Here is a 23,555-nt window from a genome sequence, read left to right as displayed (position 1 = left end):
GACTCATCGTGCCGCCAAATCTCTAGTATCGTTCCCTGTTTTCTGCGCCGTCGACATTTTGCGAAATCTCTCCTTGAAGTTGAGGTTGGGAGCGGCCACCACCACCTATTCTTGTCCCACCTTATCCTGCATGCGACCTGTCAGGCCATGACCAATCCGAACAAGAGGCTGCCACTGAGTGTCGACGTAGTAATGCACTGTACTTACCAACGTCCCAACAGCATGCAGTTCAATGACGACGGCGGTGAGGCAACGACCCCCACCGACGGCCCACGGGCTGGGAATTGAGGGAGTGCGGTCTCGGAGTCGAATATTGATTGTATTTTGTGCCGGTGGCATCTATAGATGGAAATGCCTATCGGATATCACATTCGCATCCTTTCCTTTGAGGTTGCCGTGCTTCTCAATGCCAGCCGTTTGATCCAATGATTCGGAAATGGCGCATGCAGGTTGGAGTTCGTCGTGCAGACGGTTCGCATCCCCAAACGACCTACTAGTCCAACAGCGTCTCGGTTGGTGGTTTCCAAGTGGAGGTGACCAGTCAACTGGGTATTTGCTATATATAATGGATAGATGCTAAAGGCCCGCATCCCTTCCCCTACTGGTCTTCATCGAGGTTAAGGGGGGAAAGCGGGTGAGGAGAAGTCTAGACTCGTTTGACGGCTAGGACTCCTGGAGAGCGATGCTAAAAAGGGGTTTAAGAGAGCGCGGAAGTGAGACGGCTCACAAATTCCGGAAAACTTCGGAGTAGGGGCAAGGAGGAGGGGGCACTGGATTAGGAAATGTGATTGGTTCTAAATGTTTCTTTTTTGGCCAATGAAATAATTCGCGAGACATTATGGCTGGGGAGGTGGGGCTGGTGGATGGCGCCGAATTGAGCTAGAGCTACCTAGGTAGGTATACCCGTACTAGGCGGTAGGTACCTTCGAAGTGAAGAAACGTGAATCCATAAATAGGTGCTCACACGACGGAGTAATCAGTCTCCCGTTGCCCCCAATCATGCTCGAGCTTTACGAGTAAGATGGCATATAGCGTAGCCTGTGAGTACCAGATCGATGTCCGCGAGAGATGATCGAAATCAGCAACTTCAAGGACAGAACCTTGAGCATCCCTGAATGGTGGAGTATTCGTAGCCTGGCGCCAACGGTGGTGCCCGCCCCGGTCCGGAAGCTCTTAGCGCGCAACCGCTTGCTTAGGAGACTTGGTTCGTACCTCACAGCTATCTCAGCGCAGGTTTTGTCTGTGCTGTTATAGCAGACCTTGATGTGCAGTTACGCTCTTCCGACTGGACATTCCATGGCACACACCCATGGAGGATCATCTGTGTATGTGAGACATGCAGCGAGCCAAGAACGCAATGGGATCAAGACATAAGACATGCAGTAGATCGTGCTGGAAGGGACCGAAAACCAATGAACAAGTAGGTAGCTAGATGGGGATCGTAGGCGTTTGTTCAGTACATTGAATTATTTTTGTGCGAATAGCTGCTGGCTTTCTCCTCTTCTCTCGCCATGTTGTCCATCTATATAGCGACCAGCCTTCTTCTCGTCGTTTTAAGGGGGTATAAGTGGGAAAAGAAAAAGAAGGAATGATATCCCATAAATGAATAAGCAAACGGTTAGGAAGGGACCGCCCAGCGGGTCCAACCTTCTCCCGGAAAGCTTGGACTCCCGCATCTAAAAACCGCAAATACCCGAGTCGAGTCACTTTTCGCCCCACCAAAGTCTCCTCGCCTCGTGGCCTCCAGGTCTTCTCCCCTCCTCGCCTCTCCACCCCTCCATCCACACACGCCATCTTTTGATCCATGTTCCCCCATGAAATCATGTACGGATGTACCTAGATGATGCCTCGTTTACTTTGCTAAAAACCCCCCGCTCTTAACATGATCAAAGTCTCCACCTGAAGGACCGAAAAGAGGACAGAAGGTCGTTAGTTCACTTTGTTAATAAGCGGTCCCCCAATACGGACAAAGTGATGGTTTAGGCCTCCAGGGTCCTTCTGCCCAATGGAAGTGCCCAGGTAGAGCTTCTGGGCTCTCATAGGGCGTCACAGTATGCAGCTTCCAGGCCCTGTAACTCTGCGTGCATGGCGGCGGAGTCGCTAGACGCACAGGGGAGACCGAGCAGGTCTGCAGCAAATTCCGCCTCAGCCCTGGGCAGCCAGCCATTTTCTTCCCATTCTCCAAGCTGTTGGTTTCCACCTCTTTGGTTCCCACATCTAACCAAATTCAACGGCTCGCTGGTGTTGCGCCCCCTGGCCCGTTTCTTGGAATCCTGGTAAGTGAGTGGTGGGACTTCCGCTCTGATCAGCCGCCACCCTACTTTGGGACGTATGGCATCTGCCAATCCAGCCCTTTCATTGTGCGATTCCTGCTTCCACCACAGCACCTGACATGCCCGTGGTCATGCTTCGCCCCTGATCGCTGCGAGTCTGGGGTGGGCAAGGATCCTAACGCCACAACTGAGCAGCGAATAGATCTCGGCAGGGTACGGGTACTGCTGTGGTAGTGTATGCGTGCACCACATTCGCTAGCAACCGTCTGGATGGGAGAAATGGCCCCATGGCGCTCAATGATAGAGGGACGCCTACCTTCGCGTTTCCCGGGAAGGGCAAAGATCAAGGTAGCCGCTGTTATACCTCGTTGCTAGTTCAATCCTTCCCGGTTGCCCCGCAGTTGATATCTCTGTCCCATCTGCTGGTTATTCGACTTCTTCTATCTCGCCCTCCTGCCCTCTTTCCATAACCTCTCCTCCCTCCTGCTCTCCTTGCTGTTGTACTCTTTCTTGCCACTGCTACAATATACGAGTTATTTCTGCCGAATCTGTGCCGGACACGACTTGGAAGTGCTAAAAGTAATACTACCATCGACCGCCGAAATCGCATTTCACACGCGCGGCTTCCCCAACATTCTTTAAACGCCCTGGGACCCCCACCACCACCACCACCACCACCCTCCTCGAGCCCACCATCCCATCCGTCCTCCACGGGCCGGCTTATACGCGCCGCTCACGGAAGGCTAGTGCCCCCTCCATCACGAAGATCCCTCTTCCCTGCAAGGCTTTCCTCGACCGCTTGTCCCCGTTGATTAATACAATTCTTCACCCGAAAACTTCTCTTCTATATTTCCTCTCCCGCAGCACCTTGTCCGTCCCGTACGCGAGGTCGCACGGAGCTTTCCGAAGGAATATATCAACGGGTCAGCACCTAATTAACACGACGTAGCTGTACAACGAGGCCCAGTCTGTCTTACTCTACCTACGAGGTCCTTCCCGTCTACGCTGGAGTTGTCTGGCCTGCTTCGCTGCCTGCCGTCTAAGGTCTCTAGCATAACATCACTCTACCGGAATACCATGAAACTGTTTGGTCATACATAGTACTATGGTTTACAAGGCCAAGTCCCCCTCGCAGGAGATCGGATCAAAATGGCATCTGTCAGGGCCCGAACCGACACGGGGGATGGACCAGGTGACGCAAGACCAGGGAGAATGGGAGGCTACATCGACTCTTCGAAAGAGGTGCTCTCTTCCATACCGGGGCGCAAACCAAGGAAGGAACCCGACGATCGTCGCACAACTGCCCGGACTATCTCACAGCCTAAGGTGTCAAGCCGGATACCGCAGGCTGCCTCTCAAAGGCGCCCATCTTTGCCTAGTGCTCCGGATCGGCCGACATTTCATTACGAAGCGCAACCGTGGGGTTCGGTGGGAAGAGCCAGCTCCGGCGGATCGGCTTCTAATCCTTACTTGTCATCGACATCATCGTCTGGCAGGTTAGCCACCCCTGGGTCGGGCAAGCCTCGCAACGTCTTACAACGGAAACACTCGGGTCTCTCTCAAGAGACGGGCAGCACGCGCAACAACTCGAGAAGCGCTTCGAGCAGGACAAGTTCGTCGTCATCATCAGTACCTCGCTCGCAAAGTTCTCTTGACGCCCCTGCCGGAGCCCAATTCGACCGCGACCTTACAGAGAGCCCAATGGAGCTTCGAGTCGCCCAGAAGGTCGAACTCCCAAAGACTACGGCGCAGACGGTGACCATATATCCTGAACTAGACAGGTATCGGGATGTGCAGCCCCATGTCGCGCCTGACAGCCCCAATTTTGGCATGCCCTACCGAATAACCACTCATGATCTCCCTCCCCCAACACCCTTGTTCTCTGGAACGAGCAGTCAGGTCAGCGGCAGTCCCTCGACCAGGTTCTCGGGCTCCCCAGGCCCCGGACCATACAGCCGAGACACCACACCGACCTCTCTCTCGTCACAATCTCCGGGGCTAGTTGCCCCCATGCGAATCCCCGCATCCAAAGCTAGACAGCCCAGCCCAGCACACACCAGACCACCGGTCACCCGAAGAAGGGCCGGCAGCATATCGAATGAGGTGGGCAGCGTAGCCGCCGATCCACATGGCTTAGCGGCCGTCAGGGAATCCTTGACTTCGTCGTCGTCAAACTCAACGGTCCGCGACGGAGAGAAACAGAAAAAGAAAAAGAAGAGGCTCTCGCCTCTCCCACCAAGCCCCCCACCCCGCAAGTCGTCACAAAAGTTCCACGGCAGCAGCAGCAGCCGAGACGAGGATGACACCCCGCCCAACCCGTCCCGTGACCCTGCCCAACCAGTGTCAGCCTCTCGGGCCCCTGCGAGAGTCGCTCCGTCCTCCAGTGCGCAGCTTCTCACGTCGCCCAAGGCAACGCCACCTGTCCGACCAAGTCGAGATGGGACACCCGACCTTCAGTCCCAGCTGGGGCTCCCACTCCCTATCATCCATAGCAATCTCTCGTCAATATCGCTGTCGGAAAGACGCCACAGTTCTACTTTGGCATTGAGCCCGCCGCCAAGTTCCACAACACCCTCGTACGCACATCGTCAACATCAGTCTCGGCCGCAACCGCCCATCGGCAGGGACACAGGGTTCGAGCAGTCTTTCAGCAACCAGGAGCCCGGTAGACCTACGCGTACCCCTAGTCCAAACGTCTCCGCTTTCAAGACTAGGTTTCCGATCTTTGGACGGCGAACCAAGACTGCGCCCGAAGTCCCTCAACTGGAGAAGAAGGATAAAACCTTACGCAAGGGTCCAGCTGCTGGAACTGGGCACGAAGGCTACGGCCGTATCGGAGCAGGTCGCCGAAGGAGCAGCAGCGCCTCCATATCCCGCGGCGTCTCTGGAATTGCGTCATCCCAGGAGAGCCTGGATACCAGCCAGACCCACGACGCATTCTTGATGGAGAGGATGGCACCTGTTGTCATCGCAGGCGGCGAGATCATCGAGAACAGGAACATGAGCTCGGAATTGAGCCGTACTGAGAGCAACCAGAGTTCATCTTTTGGCTGGGCCGGTCTAGGTTCGAAGAACAGCTCTCAGGCGTCCTTGTCGTCCAAAGAAGGCCCGCCACGACATACCCTCTGGCCCTCGGCATTTCCACGCGGCCACCCTCAATCACCGTCGCTGGGAAGTCGACGGCCCTCGGATAGCAGCGACTCGGAAGCCCTTGCGATGAAATCGACACTTGCATTCAGAAGGTCACGCCAAAAGCTAAAGGCCGGCGACCAGCAGGCCCCAAAGATACCGAAACCGATAGTGACCCGACCGCAAGTCATTTCGCCCTCCATCACGAGCCTTGACGCGAGTGTACTGTCGGACGATTCGGTCTTCGAACCTACGACGCCTGATCCCGGGAGAGGTCGCACTGGAGGGTCAGCCACCGCCAAGGTGACTGCGCCCAAGAAGCTCACAAAGCGCACCCGTTCCCCACGCAAATGGAATTTCTTTGGCAGATCGCAGAGCCAGCCCGCAGTTGACAACAAGAGATCCGAGACCACCAAGACGGTGGCTGCAACGGTCAAAGCCGTCCAAGCGAAACCTGTCGCCTTCTACACTATGATGGACTCGTCTGAACAGGAAGAGGAGACACCAAATCTCGAGGACGTTCTCCGAGAGGCCCGGGCTCTCGATAACTCTCACTTGGGGACTCTAAGCCCAGAAGGGAGAAGGCCGTCGGCCACAGAGAGCATGGAAGATTACTTTCCTCCACTCGATCGACCACCTACTCGCGAGGAGAGGGACACGAGAGTGGCCTCACCTCGGATTCCAACAACAGAGGACAGGGGACAACGCTCCTTTCCGCCACTGGTTCGCGAGAGGCCAATCGACCGCAACCGGCCCGATCTTCAACCTCGGCCTCGACCCGCACTTATCGGGACTTCCTCTCCAGAACCGAAGCCGCCTGTCGCAGTGCCGGCCACCGTGAACCCAGACGCAGCAGTTACACGATCAGGCACTGGACGTCCAAGCCGACTCCCCCAGGTTGGTCGAATCCCCAAAGTCGTCAGTGCGCGGCCGGAACAGACGTCGCCCAGGAGCTTCTCTAGGCCTTTCCATAGGATTAGCATGCACGTGGTCCCTTCGCGGGTAGCCGCCCTCGATACCGATTCCGTTGCGAAGGGCCCTACCCCTCCCAGGCCGTCAACCCCGGAGCTCACCCAGGATGGCTCAACCGTGACGGGTGGTACAAACAGTTCAGGGGCCCAGGGCCGTGAATCCAGGCAATTTCCCCTAGATCCCACTCAAGGTGGAAGAGAATTCCTCTCGTTTTCCCCGCGGAAGAACTCGCAGTGCACTGTGACGACGTCGTCTGGCAGTTCGGGCATCCTGACTTACGCAGACGCCACGGCTGTGGTCCCTGACCCGAGCGCCCCTCTGGCTGAAGACGAGATCTGGGACGAGTACAATGATCTCCTGGGCGACGACACAGGCAAGCCACCGCTTTCGGTTAGTTCGTCACTGGGAAGGCCATTCCACCTTGACATCTACAGCTCCGCTTCTGCGTTGGCCAAGGGAGTCGAGAAGCCCTTGGAGTCGCCCATCGTTTGTCCTCCGCCAAGACGGAATCTGGATGCGGCTCTGCAGGCAGGGGCATCTCCAACAGCAGTTCCTAGCTTCTACGACACAGACACGGCCGCCAAAATGAAGGAAGTCCTAAGCATAGGGCCGGACCCCCCGACACCATTCTCCATGTCCGAATTCGTGTCGGGCTATGGCGATAGAAACAATAGTTTGGCTTCTGTCGAACAAGTTGGGGCCGCCCAGAAGGATAACAGCTCATGCAACAGTGACGAGCGGCAAACGCGAAGGTCGAACGCAAGTGGGAGCAGCCAGGGATCCGAAGATAACTCCCCATTGTCCCAAGTCAACCTCCGTGTGGGCTCGATGACGGTGAGCAAATGGCTTACATTCGGCCATGTCCTCTTCAGCCCCGTCCGGGATGACCTCATCCCCATGGGTGGGTCATCGAAGCGTCAATCCATCCTGGTCATCGACGGCCTTGGCAACGACGACTGGTCCTTCTACGCCGCGGAGACATACCCAGCTGCCACTTTCTTCAATCTCTCGCCTCGCGCCCCGCTCCCGACGGACCACCAGAGCATATCTACTTTCCCACTCAGCCCACAGAACCATCACCAGATCCAGTATGTATCGCAGGCCGACAAGTTCCCGTTCGGGCCACAAAGCTTCACCTCTGTCGTCTTCCGCTTCCCAGCCGCAGCTCCTGAGGGCCACTATCGGAACGTCATCTCCGAGGCCAGGAGAGTCCTCAAGCCCGGAGGCTTCATCGAACTGTCCATACTCGACGTCGACCTGAACAACATGGGCAATCGGGGGCGACGGTCGGTCCGGCGCCTCAAGGAGCGCATCCACGCAAGCGCCCCGGATACGAGTCTCGGCTCGACCGCGGACCTTATCCTCCGCCTCCTCGGCCGAGGTGGGTTCACGGATATCAGGACATGCCGCGTCGGTGTGCCCGTGGCCAGCACGATCGCGCGGTCCTCCGGCAGCGAGGGAAATAGCAAGCGGAGCTCGAGCGCCAAAAGCGGTGCGCCCAAGGCCAAGCCGGACAAGGACGAGCGCACGCTGGCCGAGATGATGAGCGACGAGAGCGCGGTTGCGGACGAGAGCATCACAAATATGGTGGCCAAAGTCGGGCGCTGGTGGTATAGCAGGTGCTACGAGAGCGCGGCGACGAGTGGCTCCGGGCCCGGATCGAACCGGAGCTTGTGGAGCGACCGGGCCCTGTTGGCCGAGTGCGAGGAATGGGGCACGAGCCTCAAGCTAATGGTATGCCATGCGAGGGTGCCCGACAAAGGACGGGTTGCGAGCATATGACGGGACGGAGAGAGACGGAACCATATTTCCCAGTTTGTTGACGGCGGTAAAGAGAGAAACCGGAAACCGGATCAAGAGAGATGGAAGAGGGCGCAAGCCCATCAGAGTTTTTTTTCGACACCACACCATCTTCTCACTCTGCAAAGGGTGAGGAGCAAGAAGCTGCGGCGTGCAGGCAGGCACCCATGCACACACACCATACAACAAGACGCCGGTAAAAACAGCACGGGGCCTTGATATATTTCTTCCCTAATGCTCCATCGGCCTGGATTGGAGAGGGTCTTGTTATCCTCTCCGCCTGCATATAGGGCCAAACGGACATAACACGAACTGGATTGGTGATCAAGAGCGTATGCTCTGGTCGCCTAGACACCGTGATATCGGCACTTATCCTTATTTTTTATTTTTTATTTTATTTCATTGTTCAGGTATCTTTGCCGCGGGCTGGCTGCTAGTACGTCTAGCTAGGTACTAATATGGGTCAATGGGTACCTCATGGGATCGGATGGGAGGTGTCATTGTCGACGCGGCAAAGCTGGTCTATTGCGCGCTTTCAGGTCCGTCTTTGTTTGGGGACGACATCCAGAGAGCAGCGCGCGGGGACCGTCAACGAGACGGAATGCATGCATTGCACATGGGCATATGATGATGATGATGAAAGGAAGGGGGATCATCATCCTCTGTGCGGAGTCGAGGGGAGAGCGCCTTATTGTCAGCGTTTTGTATTTTCGACCGTTGCATGGAGAGAGCATCGCCCATAGAAAGATACCCCCAGTCATTTCCAGCCGGATGCACACAACATACCTTTAAACATACAAATCTCTATACGCATAGTAAGAGCAAAGCCTATGTCTTATATTCTCATACATTTCTGTCCTCCTAGCGTGTAAGCGGTCTCTGTAGCTGCCCTACCCAAACCTTAAGCCAAACGCAATATGAAATGGAAACAGTTACCTAGATTTATTATGCATTGCAGTTGTACTCTATACAGTGGATGAGGCTGACAACGCATCATGAAGTAAAATCGCTTGCATGGGGGTCGTCCCCGCCTAAACCCAACTGGGCATGGGAAGATGTCTAGCCCTGGCCGTCGGCTGCGTGCAGCAAAAAGTTCCGGCCCATTCCCCAGATCTGCATCTTGACAAGTTCCACCTGCAAAAAGACGATTCCCTTTCAACGACATTTCTGCCCATTTCCGTCGAGCTCAGCCTTCCAAACCAACGCACACCGAACATACATAGGATAGCTTCGCGGAATCATAGGAGAGCCCCGTATGGCGTAAGATGGAAATTCCTCCTCGCCCTAGAGACTCGTTGCCTTGAAGCAGCCGTGAACCAGTTCAAAATCCGCGTCGTCTATCGCGTGGCCGCCCCGAAGACATAGATGCACGGCGATCACGGAACGAAACTGACCTGGGTGAACCGGCCCTCGCAAAGCGACACCCACTGCCGACTATGACCCGCCGTATTGTGAGTTGCACGCGCCATGCCCTTTCGCCCCTTTTATTCTCTCCTTGCCCCCTTGTCAATTCGCGATGATCGGGAAGTCCTAACCCATGGGTCGCCTTCCCCCCCCCCCCCAATCTAGGTCCGGACCATCGGGCAGGTCGCCACGGCGGCCATCGTCACCTTGATCGTACTCTTCTTCCTCGACCGCAACTTCCGAGTCCTCCCGACGGCCCTCCACGAGTACATGCCGACGCACCACCCCGGGCTAGTGGTGACCGACATGACGGTGGCGACGTGCAGCAGCGTCAACCCGTTCAGCTCGTGCCGGCTCGACCCCGATCTGTGGCAGCGCGTCGAGAAGGACCTGTACCTGGGCCGCAGCGTGCTCAACTCGGCGTACCTGCACGTGCGCCGCATGCGCGAGGAGCAGCTGACGGCCGAGCACCGCGTCGTCGTCGACGTCGGCGTCGGCAGGCTGGACCCGGGCGCCGCCGAGCAGGACGGCGGAGGCGGCCGCGGCGACGAGGCCTGGGAGGCCAGGCCGGCCGGCCTGTGGATCAAGCGCAGCGCGAGGAGGCACGCCAGCGACTCGAGGGACGCCGTCACGGCTGTCGACGTGCTCTTCGGCGACGACGCCGTCGAGGTCCGCGAGGGTTGGGAGGTCAGGGGCACACCGCTGCTACTGGGCTCGGGCGCCGACGCCGCCCACATCACCGTCCGGAGGGGCCCGCCGCGCGAGGCGCCCAAGCCGCAGCCGAGGATAGGCGATAACGGGAGGTTCAAGATCATGCAGCTGGCGGACCTGCATCTCAGCACCGGCGTAGGGTTATGCCGGGATGCGCTACCGGAGGGGTACAACGGCGGGAAGTGCGAGGCCGACCCCAGGACGTTGGACTTCGTCTCCAAGATGCTCGAGGAAGAGAAGCCCGACTTGGTCGTCCTCAGCGGCGATCAGGTCAACGGCGAAACCGCCCCCGATGCGCAGTCTGTGAGTTGAAAGAATGCCAAGACCCAGCCCTACCAGGCGAACGTCTGTCTTGGCGTGTGCCAGAAATACCTTGGGAAAACTGACATGAAAATCTCTTCTAGGCCATCTTCAAATACGCCCAGCTACTCATAAAGCACAAGGTCCCCTACGTCTCCATCTTCGGGAACCACGACGACGAAGGGTCGCTGCCGCGGCTCGCGCAGATGAAGCTGATCGAGGACCTGCCCTTCTCGCTCTCCAAGTCCGGGCCGGAAGACATTGACGGGGTGGGCAACTACTACATTGAGATCCTGGCGCGGGGCAAGTCGAGCCACTCGGCCATTACCGTGTACCTGCTCGACACGCACGCGTACTCGCCCGACGAGAGGAAATTCAAGGGATACGACTGGATCAAGGACAACCAGATCGACTGGTTCAAGGAGACGGCGCAGGGCCTGAAGCGCAAGCACAGGGAATACACACACGTGCACCTCGACGTCGCCTTCATCCACATCCCGCTGCCCGAGTACCGGGACAGCAAGAAGTACTTCTATGGGTTGTGGAAGGAGCCGCCCACGGCCCCCGTTTTCAACTCGGGCTTCCGCGACGCCCTGGTCGAGCAGGGTGTCGTCATGGTTAGCTGCGGACAGTGAGCACTCCTCCGCACTCTTATCAGAGAAGAGATTGTGACTAACCCCCCTCCCCCCATCTCTAGCGACCACGTAAACGAGTACTGCATGCTCAGCCAGAACGAGGGGGAGCGCCCGGCGCTGTGGATGTGCTACGCGGGCGGGGCCGGGTTCGGCGGCTACGCCGGCTACGGCGGGTTCCACCGCAAGATACGCTTCTTCGACTTCGACATGAACGAGGCCCGCATCACGACGTGGAAGCGGTCCGAGGCCGGCGACACGGCCGCGAGGATCGACGAGCAGGTCATCGTCAACGACGGGAGACCCTTTGTGCCGCCGACGGAGTGATGTTCTCATCTTTTGCTCTCTCCTCTTCCTTTTCACCCTCCACCGAGGTGTTTTAGGGCGGGCTGGGTCGCGGATGTGTGGAAGTTTGCCGTGGTCTTTTTTTTTTTTTTTTGTTTCTCGGTCGCCGATTTCGGAACTGGGCGTTCAGGCGCGGTTTCGTTATGAGAAAGTCGCCGTATATATACATATATACGTACTATAATCGGTCTATTTTCGATGCTCGGGTCTCGCATATTATTATTTCTTGTATACTGTCAGGGGCGGGAAAGGAGGAGAAGAGATGGCTGGAACTGCGGTGCGCTCATACGAGTTCGTTTTTGGGCTGCCAACTTGGGGGAGCGGCCTGGGGTATATAATAGAACTATGGCGTTGGAAAAAAGCATCTCCCTAACGAAATGTTGGCATTTTATGAGTGGTATCCAAATTGTGCACGAGATTGGGAGTTCTCCTTTTGTTATGGTTAGTCAATTCGAGTCATCAATCAGGACAAAAATCCAGGGGTTGCCAAGACGTATTGCAATGTGGGTTTGGTGGTCTAAGTAAACTCAGGGGCGAGAAATGTGAACACCCTGCCCAGTTGTGTTCCCAAACCAATACAATTTGGTATCATGCATCATGAATACACAAATTAGCGGATGGACCCTTCCTCCTTCGAATTGAGGCATAGCTCACCGTCCATGGTCCCAGTGAAGTCCCTTACTTATGCCGGTCCAACTTTGGCATGATAACCATGAGACGGCCTTTAGAGGACCATAGATAACTCCGAGTGGGGATGAGGGAGACTCTTGGGACATCAGTCAGTCTAGATTGCCGTTTACGAGTCAACTTCGCTGGCGACCGTCGTCGACATGAGAGCCATCCTCAATTATACCCTAAGCATCAAGACCTGTAGACCATACTGAACGTGTATTGGAGTCCTATTTTCCAGGCCACGGTTGTAATTCGATTCCATAGTTGCAAGAGACATGGCTCTTGGTAACTATTACGCTATTAGGTAGCCTCAGGCCATTCCAAAAGCACGCTGCCTCAGGGGAGGTCTTATATGCAGAGGAAAATGGATAACCTGGTTTCGTGCACTCTGAGCTGGTAGATTGTTGCTCGTTAGCAATGGCTTTCTGATTAATACTAATATGCTCGAGAGAGGGTGTTACCAGGAGGTGACAGACAACAGGCACCTACAGTCAACAACCACACACCTGGCCATCCAATTCCTATCTGTGGGATATGGGCTTTATGATCTGGCATCTGGATTCCACTACCCTCTAGAGGGTAAAGTACTCGAATGAAGTACATGAATGAAGGAAGGACACGAGGGGAGTGTTCGAAACAAGCGGGCATCAACAAGGAAACAATGCCATAGGGACAGGGGCACAGGGACAGGGGCACACAACGATACTCTATGAATTCTTTACAAATGCGTCGCTGGCATTAAGTTTGCTTTCATATTACATGGACAAATGTCCCCGCTCTAACTGGCTTCCATTCCCCATAGCTCGGCGAGGTCTGGCAAGAGCGAACGAGTGACTTCTAGTCCCAGGACCCTCGCAGCTCGCAACATAAAGCAACAAGCCCAAACCCCCAAGTCCACTTCATTTCTCCCAAAGTATCCTTTCATTCAGTATCGGTAATGGTACTTTGTCTATTCTACCCTCTCAAAACCTAGAGCATAGGACGCTGGACACAGTCACAGAGCAAGAGACAGTCTGAGGAAGTATACACCAGGGGAGACACACCCAAGACCCAGACCAAGACTACTCACTGTCCCCATTGGAATTGATCTCCCCTCAGAAGTCATTCTAGTCATCATATGGAAGCCGAACCCTAGGGCTCGAGGTTTTCTGAACAGGGCACGCGGGGCTGAAGGCGAGGAGGATCAGGTAAGTGATCCCACGATCCTCGAAACACCACACAAAAACAAACCCATTTACCTCAAGTCCCTTCCCCCCTCATCATTCTATTTACCATTCTACTATCCTCTCAACCTGTTGTTGGAGGCACTGATTCTTACCAGCTACAAAGTACATAGGGCGTACAGATCAAGGGAATACTAGGTAGGTCCATGACGCTCCTCAAAACAGCATCCTGGAAGCCCAGACCAGACCACCGCCCTCACACAAATATCTTCCTCGGATTCCTCGTTTTATTCCCCCAACACTATCCAACCTGCTGTTCGGCGCTGATTCGGTTGGCTCCCAAGTAATCATCAGGAGAAGCAACAGACAGATCAGCAGGTAAGTTCATATCACTCGAAACCCTGGCAAGGTCATCGATCCTCAACACGGTCACCACCCCTCAACTAATCTGCTCTTCTCTGGGGCTCCTTCTTTCCATTATATTAAACTTCGAACTCACTGTTACGAGGCTGGTCTGAATGGCAAGTGACCTCAAGTGAGGGCAAACCGGCAGGAGACTCGAAGGTATCATCCTATTGCCCCAGGCTCAAACCAAGCCAAGATATCTACACATTTCCATTCTCTTTTCTTCCCACCCGAGATCCCTCTTCCTAATTTACTATGCCCGAAACCTCCTCCACGATGCGCTGAAGCTGACCTCCAGGCAGGCATTGCATTCCAGGAATAAATACGACAACTCCAGCCCAGGTCAAGGCCACCTCATCATCCACTTGGTGTTCTTCACCTCCCAACCTCAGTCATCTTGTACTTCATGAGGTGAAGGTATCCATTGCATTGTGGATGGGGTAACATTACTGCACCCAAACTTGCTACAGACCAGCGAGACTCAAAACTACCTCCTGGAGCTCTCCTGAGATCGCTTTAACTATTACCTCCACTCGACCTAGCTAAGCTCCTCGTCGAGGCTCCTAACATTCTCCTCCCCATTCTGCTTCTCTTTGCTGGAGTCCCAAAGAGATTTTTTAGATTTCACAAGACGATGTGTTCTGGCATACAGACACCTACGGCAGCTTCGCACGGAAGGTATGGAAAGCCCTTCTCATCGCCCAACCTGACCCGTCTCTGGCGAACGATAACCTAACCCAGCAGCTATAGATCCCAATACAACATCGACCTCAGAATAGCAAGGTAGCAGCACAGGGAATTCTCTCAGCATGGCGCCGGACAACCGACGCCGCGGACAATGGAACCGAGGATTCCATAGACGGGATGCTCGACCAGGCTGGGGAGGCCAACCTCCCATCTTCAATGAAGGTCACGGCAACATGAACCCACAGGGGCAGACGCCACCTTTCATTCCCGGCCCTGGCCCGACCATAGACCAAGTACACGGCGGTCCAGGATACCATGCTCCTTTCCATCCCCAGCAGCAGGCCCCTCAGGGGAACGGATATGGCTCATCCATTGCCGGCCCCTCTTTGAACGCCGCAGCTTATCCCATGCCCCAGCCTTATGCTGGTCATCAGGGTTATGGCAATACTTCGCCCTATGCCGGTCCTCACGGATATGGCAACACTTCACCCTATTCTGGCCCTCAGGGTTATGGCAGCGCTTCGTCTTATGCTGGCCCTCAGAACTATGGCAACGCTCCGGCCTATGCCAACACCCTGGGTGTTGTGAACCACGCGAGTTATCCCCCCATGCCTGCCCCTTATACCGGCGCTCAGGGTTATGCCAGCACTCCGACCTACGCCGCCACTCCAGGTTCTACCAACCCTATAGGCAACGCAGGTTATTCTGACCCTTTGAGCTACTCCATGCCGCCAGTTCGCGCCAATCCTGGGCCCTTTGTCCCATCTCACCAAGGCCACTATGGGGCTCAGGGGCCATCGGATACCCACGGTTACCAGGGACAGCAATACGGGCCAGGTCTAGGCAACCAGTTCCATACGGTTGGATATTCGCCCTCGCCTGCGACGTACCCCCCCTATGCCGTACCGGGAGGTCCTCAGGTACCTTCGGGACCTCATATACCTACTGGACCTCACAATGGGGGAATTCAGGGCGCCGGATATATGTCAAGCAACATTCCAGGGCCGGAACCCGCCTGGTTCCATGGACCAGGGCCGCAAGTACCAAGGCAGGATGGAAACAAGGGGAAATGGAGAGGCGGCCAACAGCGACGCCCATCAAATACCCCAAAGGACGAAGTTCGCGGCGTGCCTCCTCAGGACTCTAGCAACCAGGGGCTTTCAGCCATACCCCTTCCCACAATGCATCCATTGCCTCTGCGCCCAGCTCAGCCAGGTAAGGTCCGGGCTGGAAATACCTCATACCCGCCGGTATTCACTGGCAGTTCGTCGGGTGAGGGTACGCCCCAGACGACTTCACCTTCCGGTTACAAAATTCACCAGGCAAGCCCGAAGATAGGGCCTCAGGACGTAGACCTTGTCCCTTCTCCTGGTCCGATATCATTTCCTCCAGTCCTTGGACCCGCACAAGACCATTCTTCGTCCGCACAAGATCCTTCTCCGGAAAATCCTCAACAGGACAAGGAGATCGTCAAGAGTGCCCAGCCTACGGATCCTACTCCTCACGATACGGTCAACGAGAACGTGGAGAAAAAATCTCACCTTCCTACTACTACGAACGAAGCCGTAGTGAATCAGCCACAGATCACGACTGTCCAGCCAGAACACCCTTCCGAAGTGCCTTCTGCAAAAGAGGTTTCGATTATTCAGTCCGAACTGACTACTATCTCTACTACCTCTCCCACTTCACCTACTTCAAACACTGCCGTGATGGCTCGTCCAGAGGTCAAGTCTGCCCAGGCGGAACAGTCTTCCAAAGTGCTGCCCCCCAAGGAGGCTTCCATTGCTCAGCCGGACGCGGCTCCTACCCTGATGGGTAAGTCCTCCTAATCTCATACCGCGACTGAGGTACCGACTTTACTGACTCGTACACCACCAGGAAACTTCTCGAACACGCCTCCCATTCATGAGGCTCCCATTGCGCAGCCTGTCCTGGCCACTACTGAGCCCGGACACCCAACCACGCCGCCTCCCGCGAAGAAGGTTGGGACGGTTCAGACCAAGGCGCCCACTCCCAAGCCGGGGTCTTCGACAACCGGCAGCTCTGTTGCCCCCGGCGCCACCCAGACCGACGCCGTTGCTGGCAGTGCCCAGCCGCCCAAGGAGACCGGCGCGGGAGCTCCCAAGCTCACCAAGCGGCAGATGGAGAAGCTGCCAGAGAAGCAGCCCGAGCCGACCAAGGCAGCCGCCACCGGCCCCGCCGGGGGCCCCGCTGCCACCGCGCAGCTCCCATCGCGTCTCGCCCCGCCGCCCAAGGCCACGCCCAATCCCGCTGCCGAGGGCGACCGCTGGATGGGCATGATCGACTGGTCGAAGCTCGATGCCCCCCCGGCTGCCCCGGCCACGACCCAGGCGGCGACCAAGGCAGCAAGGACGACGACGGCCGCCAAGCCCTCCGAGCCATCCAGGGCCGCGTGGACCTCCTTCGCGGAGGCCGCGCACCGCCGCATCACCGCCGCCGCTGAGGAGCAGGCCAAGAAGAAGGGCTCCTCCTCTTCCGCGGCGGCTGCGAGCTCGAGCTCGAGCTCCTCGGCCAACGCCAACGCCAACGCCGCCAGCGCGCTGGCGGCCGCGCTCTTCGGGTCGGGCCCGTTCAAGAAGGGCGCCGCGGCCGACGTCTTCATGGGCGCCACGGAGCCCGACCCGGAGTTCCTCGAGTTCGCCAAGCTGCGGACCATCACCGACCCCGGGTTCGACCCCGCGACCTTCCAGTACAACAAGGAGGTCACCCCCGCGCCCGCCCCCGCGCCTGCGGCTAAGAATTCGAAGGGCAAGAAGGGTAAGGGCAAGGGCAAGGGTGCGGGTGGTGGGTCGACCCCGGGTTCGGGTCCTGGTCCCAGTTCCGGTTCAGCCCTTTAGCGGGGACGTGAGAGATCGTCATCCTGTGGTGAGTCACGATGGAAGGATTTAAAGGTAAAACAAGAAAGAAGAAAAAAATTGGGAAAAGGAATAAAACAATCACCAAAAAAGAGGGGATGTGGGGGTGGAGAGAGCTGGCATATGCAGCATTAGGTCTTGGTCCTCCTTCCCATCGCCGAGCAGTATCTCGACACACCGGCGATGATCGAGTGCGCGGCCAACATTGGGGTCGGCTCAATGGGTGGAGCCTTCAACATCCGGTTTCCCAAGGAGTTGGCAAAACCTGGAAATTAGGAAGCCAGGAATAGACACCAAAAGAAGAGAAACAAATCCTTCCATTCGTTATTGCCTGCCTACCTGGATTTATCGTGACTCGTGTGTAAAAGACCCTTCTGCAAATGAAGATTTCAATGACCCTGCTCTCTAAATAAATGCAGCGTGGACTCCCTTGCTGGCATTGTTGCCTTCTGTCGTTGGACCATCGCCAAATTCAGGGGGTGACGTTGAGTTGCGGCTGCTTTTGGGGTTACCAGAAAAAAGGGGGAGCCAATCAATCAGGTGAGGCTCGTGCTTTCCAGTTTCGGGGCAACTATACGTATGGTGTAGCGCTCTTGGCTTTTCTTGGCTCTCCAATCTCTATCTGGGGATTGGTACCGGCTGTCGCGATAATCTTTCTTGACAAGTAATTCAAGGGTAACTTGGGGGTGGGTTAATGTAATATAGCGACTCGTCATCATGCTACAAGGGTGTTCCCAAGATAGCCTTCATCCGTTTGCAGGAAGACATGTCTGAGAATGATGGGCTGGAGACGAATTTATTCTACCTTGCCTTAGGCAAGAGGAAGTTGGGATGGTTGCCAGGGACTTGGGATTGACTTGGCAACAGATCACGTCGGATTATTTACATCCCATCCAGCGGAAACCCCCTCAATGACCGCTCCCATGATCAGATAGTCCCTTGGCTGGAATGATTCCTTTGTCCACATCTCGGGAAGCTCCCAGCAACAACATGAGTTGTGCTTGCCTCACCTAGCAAATCCCATGCACTCTTACCACTAAATGCGTCAGATAACTGATGTTCGCTCAAGGAAACACAACCTCCGCCACACCCTGCCAAGAAGCATACTTGCTTTGCCCGGAAAGCCTGGCTAGAGCGGCTTGGAGGCCATTGCATTTAGAGCCTCGAGGCTGCCCGGGGACGGCCCGTCCCATGTTGGGACCAACATTGTTGTAGGTACTATGTGTGTATGATGTATGTTGAGAAATGGGATATCTACGACCCTCCTCCATCTTGGTTCCTTGGGATTCCGGCTCTGCCGATAGCAGGCAGTGCCAAGTAAAAATGGAAGGTGGGGTTTCCATTCTCCCCCGCACCGATTGCCATCACCAATTTGATCCTCCGGGACAACATGTTGAGCAGGGAGCGACCAGTGATGCAACCTTGACGCGTTTAATAATCAGATGCTTACTTTCCCTCTTACCATAGATCATTTGGCTACCCCACACCTGGACCGTCCTCGGTGCGTCTCGGGTTGGGATCCGAGAATCTTATGACGGCATATGATTTCTAAGCAAGGGTCCCTAGGTACTTAAAGCTTGGTGAGGGGCCAGCTCTTCCTCTTAAGGAACTGTAGATATATACATTTACGAATGAACAGAAGGCTCACACAAATTGGATCACATCTGTTAACAAAAATGGCTCGCAAAACTGACATTCACCTCTACACGGCTCAGACGCCAAATGGCATCAAGGTCACGATGTTGCTCGAGGAGCTCGGCCTGGAATACAAGGCAAGTTGCGAGACTGGAGTCCGTAGATCGGCCCTGTGCTAACTGCCACCCAGGTCACGGCCATCGAGCTCGGCAAAAACACTCAGAAGGTGAGTGGATGGATAGAGAAGTTTCCGAAGTGGGATACGGCTGGTTAATTCTCGATAACAGGAGCCATGGTTTCTCGACATCAACCCTAACGGGCGGATTCCAGCCATGACAGACACCTTTACTGACGGTAGTACGATCCGTCTATTTGAGAGCGGCTCCATCATGCAGTATCTTGTCGACCGCTATGATACAGGCCACAAGGTGTCGTATCCTCAGGGATCACGAGAGTACTATGAGACGAATAACTGGGTATGCGCCCCGCGATCCGGTTGACCTCCGGCTTGTTTCTTTCCCACTGACAGTTGTGTAGCTGTTTTGGCAGATGGGCGGCCTTGGGCCAATGCAAGGGTTGGTTCCTTCGCGAAAGCCTCAGATCATGTGCAGATCTATCTTAAAACTAACATCAATCAACCCAGCCAAGCCAATCACTTTGCCCGTAAGTCCGGAGATCTTGTGCGAATAAGGCGGTGCCCGACTAACGATGTCTCGAGGTTATGCGCCGGAGAAAATCGAGTATGGTATCAACAGATACCAGAATGAGACTCGTCGACTGTATGGTGTCATGAACACCCAGCTTGGGAAGACCAATGCATACCTTGTTGGCGACAAGATCACCATCGCTGATTTGTCGTCTTGGGGATGGGTAGCTGGCCATCGTAAGACTTCCCTCATTCCACACGCTTTGGCCGAGAGGGCTATGCTGACACGAGATTCCGCAAAAGACTGGGCAGGGATAAACATCGACGACTTCCCACACTTGAAGGCCTGGCTGGAGCGAGTCCTTGCCCGGCCTGCATCTGAGAAGGGCCGCCATGTGCCATCCAGGCACACTGCCTTGGAACAGAAGAACCTGTCCCAAGAGGAGCTCGACAAGAAAGCAGAGCAGGCCAGGGCATGGGTTCAGCAGGGCATGGCTGCGGATGCGAAGAAATGATTACTTCTGAAAACCTGTAAACGAGAATGGCATCCCCAAGCTCCGAATCTGCCAACCCGGGAGACTTCGAATTAGTTGATAGCGTCAGGTGATGAGGCCTTCATGATGTAGCACCCCTAATTGTGGCCATACTCAGGCAGTGGAAGTAATGCAACTTCGTAACAACTCACGTACAGGGCATTCAAAGTGGACGTATGTCGGACTACAGCGTTGGGGGCTCTTTTATGATCACGTGATATGCCCGACTCATTCATTGTGGAGACAAGGAGGTCCATTGGTGGCGATAAAAAAAGTTACTTTCCAACCCACCTACAAAAACCGTCGCGTCCCTCTTGCTTTGTTGGGCTCTCATCCTCATCGTTCTAACGTCCACAGTCATCGTCTTCATCAGAAATACTCAAAATGGCGTGGAGAAGTCAGGGAATTACCGGCTCTAATAACATCCCCCTGGGGAAAATGCGCCGCTTCGGGGACGACAAATCAGATGGCGAAGAAGATACCTCAGCCATGCTTGCCTCGGTGCAGGTGCAGTATCCTAACGGCAACGGCGAGATGAAACGCGGTCGCAGCCCAGAGAGTGAGCATCCCTGTTTATATTCGACGATTTCTATGCTGGATGATGCTGACCTCAAGCTAGGATCTGAGCCCGACGGCCCTCGGCGCCGCAAGAAGAGAAATCGCTGGGGTGACGCCACCGAGAATAAGGCTGCTGGCCTGATGGGTCTTCCGACGGCTATCGTTGCGAACATGACAAGCGAACAACTCGAGGCTTACACGCTCCACTTGCGCATTGAGGAGATCACTCAAAAGCTGAAGATCGACGATGTCGTTCCAGCGGACGGTGACAGGTATGTCGCTCCTTTCTCCCACTCTCGAATCCCCAGCCCAGCCCTAACCCAGCTTTGCAGGTCGCCATCGCCTCCGCCACAATACGACAACCACGGACGTCGTGTCAACACCCGAGAGTACCGCTACAGGAAGCGCCTCGAAGACGAGCGCCACAAGTTGATCGAGAAGGCGATGAAGATCATTCCCAACTATCACCCACCACAAGACTATCGCCGGCCGACTAAGACGCAGGAGAAGGTCTACGTGCCTGTCAATGACTATCCAGAGATTAACTTCAGTATGATTGCTAACCCTCTAACCTCTAACTACTTCCTATCTTTCCCCTGTACTGTTATGCCGGGCATTTCGTCGCATTCAGCCATGATGCTATGCCTCCCAGGCTGATCATGTCTAACTCTAATCCACTGCTCTGCCCAAGTTGATCATACACTAACACCTAGCTCTACCTACTAAAGTTGGCTTACTTATCGGACCCCGTGGCAACACTCTCAAGAAAATGGAAGGAGAGTCTGGAGCCAAGATCGCAATTCGCGGCAAGGGCTCGGTGAAAGAAGGCAAAGGCCGCTCTGACGCCGCTCACGCTAGCAACCAGGAAGAGGACCTTCACTGCTTGATTATGGCAGACACCGAGGAGAAAGTCAACAAGGCCAAGAAGCTCATTCACAATGTCATTGAAACTGTAAGTCACCCGCTCCTTGTCTCCAGGTTTTCAACACGGTTACTAATATCGCACTGCAGGCCGCGTCGATCCCCGAAGGCCAGAATGAATTGAAGCGCAACCAACTGCGTGAGCTTGCTGCTCTGAACGGTACCCTTCGCGACGACGAAAACCAGGCTTGCCAGAACTGTGGTCAGATTGGCCACCGCAAGTACGATTGTCCCGAGAAGCAAAACTATACCGCGAGTATCATTTGCCGCACCTGCGGTAATGCAGGCCATATGGCTCGTGATTGTCCGGACAGACAACGAGGTACTAGCTGGCGTAACGATGGTCCAATGGGTGCCCGGCCTGCTGCTCGCGTCGGTGCCGGAGATGCCGTTGACCGGGAATACGAGGTACGTTCTTGCGAGCGCCCTACGATCCACTGTTCTTTGATACTAACGTCCCTTTAGCAACTTATGCAAGAACTCGGCGGCACTGGAGCAGCTCCTGCTCGTATCGAAGCAGGGCCAGGGTCTCAGGCCAACGGCAATGGTGATGTCAAACCATGGCAGCGTGGTCCGACAGGCGGTCCTGCTCCTTGGCGCCGTAACAATGACCGTGACAACAATGAGGGCGGTCCATCTGGGGGACCCGCGCCTTGGGCCCGAGAGAGCCGTGACCGGGGTGGCCGCGGACACGATAGCCGTGATGGTGGTGACCACTACTACGGTGGAGGACAGCAGAACAATTACGGCGGTTCAGCCGCACCCGGTGCCGCGCCATGGCATCAGGCGCCTGTTCCCGGCGCCGTCCCCGGCCCCCCAGGCGGCTACGGTGGCTTTGCAGGCGTTCCCGGATATGGTGGCTATGGGGCACCTCCGGGCCTATCTCCCCCTCCCCCTCCAGGCGGTGTTGCTCCTCCAGGCCTTGTTGCCGGGAATATCTCCGCGCTCATCCAGCAATATGCGAATGCTCCACCGCCCCCTCCTCCTTCGGGCGCCGCTCCGCCTCCGCCCCCGAGCGATCAACCTCCGCCGCCACCTCCAGGTGCCTAAAGTCACGGACGCTGCATTTCTTGCGCGAGTTTTTATGGTTTTCAACTGACCACAGTTAACTAACTATGGAATGCCTCGATTTTGGCAAACTTGAATTTGTCGATAGTTGTTCTGGCACCTTTTTAGAGTCTTAGGCTTACGATGGCGTCCGGGGGATGCCGTAACAAGTGGCACTAACTGTACGATTAGGTAGGCCGGTTCAGACGGCCTTGTTAGTACTGATTTAGGTATAAAATAACTTGCTCTTGCCCTACCTAGGTAGCTTACTGCAGTGCTACGTGCACACCAAGACTATGGTATAGGTGACTTTCTCATGAGAACGCATGGCACATGCATATGCCAGTTTCCTCCCTACATCGACAACCTATCTTGCCTATCATGAATGTAGCTATGGGAATGTCTGTCATTCCATGAATTACCCCAGTTTAACCGTATTTCCTTGCAATTCGACCTCTATAAACATAAACTCATACTGTGCTGTCTCTGTTATCGATGTCGCAGCTGGCAATGACGAAGCCAGTTGGCAAAAGCTTTATCTTATCTACCTAGGTACCTACCGAAAGAGGCAACCAGACTTCAATGCCCAGCTTGCATCATCCGCAGGTTTGCCTAGAATTCTTTCCGCAGCGAATGCGAAGCTTCCTCTCGACGGTTTCCGCAATTTACCCTGTATCTTCCCCATATCTATTCGCGGGCATCGGAAATCGGTCGTCTGCTTGTAGCCTACCCAGCTTCGGTTCTCGTCCATTTCCCCGAAGCGTCAAGCTCATATTGCAAGCTCGCCAATTCGACGAGAAGATCCTTTTCCGGAGGCATCCTGACCGCAGAGCGGTCTTCAATTGA

General features: G+C 55.4%; 4 protein-coding genes across 4 annotated transcripts; all 4 read left to right on the top strand.

Annotated features, from left to right (window-relative positions):
* Positions 1–3,485: 3,485 nt before the first annotated feature.
* On the top strand, positions 3,486–8,156 carry QBC33DRAFT_446067 (uncharacterized protein; the record flags this gene model as incomplete). The annotated part of the gene is made up of 2 exons (XM_060424356.1): positions 3,486–6,065; positions 6,216–8,156. The coding sequence occupies 2 exons, from the start codon at positions 3,486–3,488 to the stop codon at positions 8,154–8,156; spliced, it is 4,521 nt and encodes a 1,506-aa protein (XP_060286585.1).
* Positions 8,157–9,231: 1,075 nt separating this feature from the next.
* QBC33DRAFT_527786 (Metallo-dependent phosphatase-like protein) lies at positions 9,232–11,309 on the top strand. Its single transcript, XM_060427007.1, has 3 exons — positions 9,232–9,625; positions 9,744–10,592; positions 10,694–11,309. Exons 1-3 carry the CDS (start codon positions 9,611–9,613, stop codon positions 11,222–11,224), a joined length of 1,395 nt encoding a protein of 464 aa, XP_060286584.1. The 5' UTR covers positions 9,232–9,610; the 3' UTR covers positions 11,225–11,309.
* A 7,671-nt stretch (positions 11,310–18,980) lies between these two features.
* QBC33DRAFT_527776 (glutathione S-transferase) lies at positions 18,981–20,475 on the top strand. Its single transcript, XM_060427006.1, has 7 exons — positions 18,981–19,141; positions 19,195–19,230; positions 19,292–19,480; positions 19,542–19,579; positions 19,648–19,667; positions 19,723–19,887; positions 19,954–20,475. The coding sequence occupies exons 1-7, from the start codon at positions 19,001–19,003 to the stop codon at positions 20,163–20,165; spliced, it is 801 nt and encodes a 266-aa protein (XP_060286583.1). The 5' UTR covers positions 18,981–19,000; the 3' UTR covers positions 20,166–20,475.
* Positions 20,475–23,019, top strand: QBC33DRAFT_527773 (uncharacterized protein). Its single transcript, XM_060427005.1, has 6 exons — positions 20,475–20,742; positions 20,803–21,013; positions 21,074–21,291; positions 21,470–21,693; positions 21,753–22,070; positions 22,128–23,019. Exons 1-6 carry the CDS (start codon positions 20,568–20,570, stop codon positions 22,710–22,712), a joined length of 1,731 nt encoding a protein of 576 aa, XP_060286582.1. The 5' UTR covers positions 20,475–20,567; the 3' UTR covers positions 22,713–23,019.
* The last annotated feature ends 536 nt before the right edge of the window (positions 23,020–23,555 follow it).

Source organism: Phialemonium atrogriseum, assembly GCF_030411735.1.
Source record: "Phialemonium atrogriseum strain 8032-3 unplaced genomic scaffold QBC33scaffold_4, whole genome shotgun sequence".
Lineage (NCBI taxonomy): Eukaryota > Fungi > Ascomycota > Sordariomycetes > Cephalothecales > Cephalothecaceae > Phialemonium > Phialemonium atrogriseum.
The sequence above is the reverse complement of the archived record's forward strand: the minus strand, read 5'-3'. Positions and strand labels throughout refer to the sequence as shown.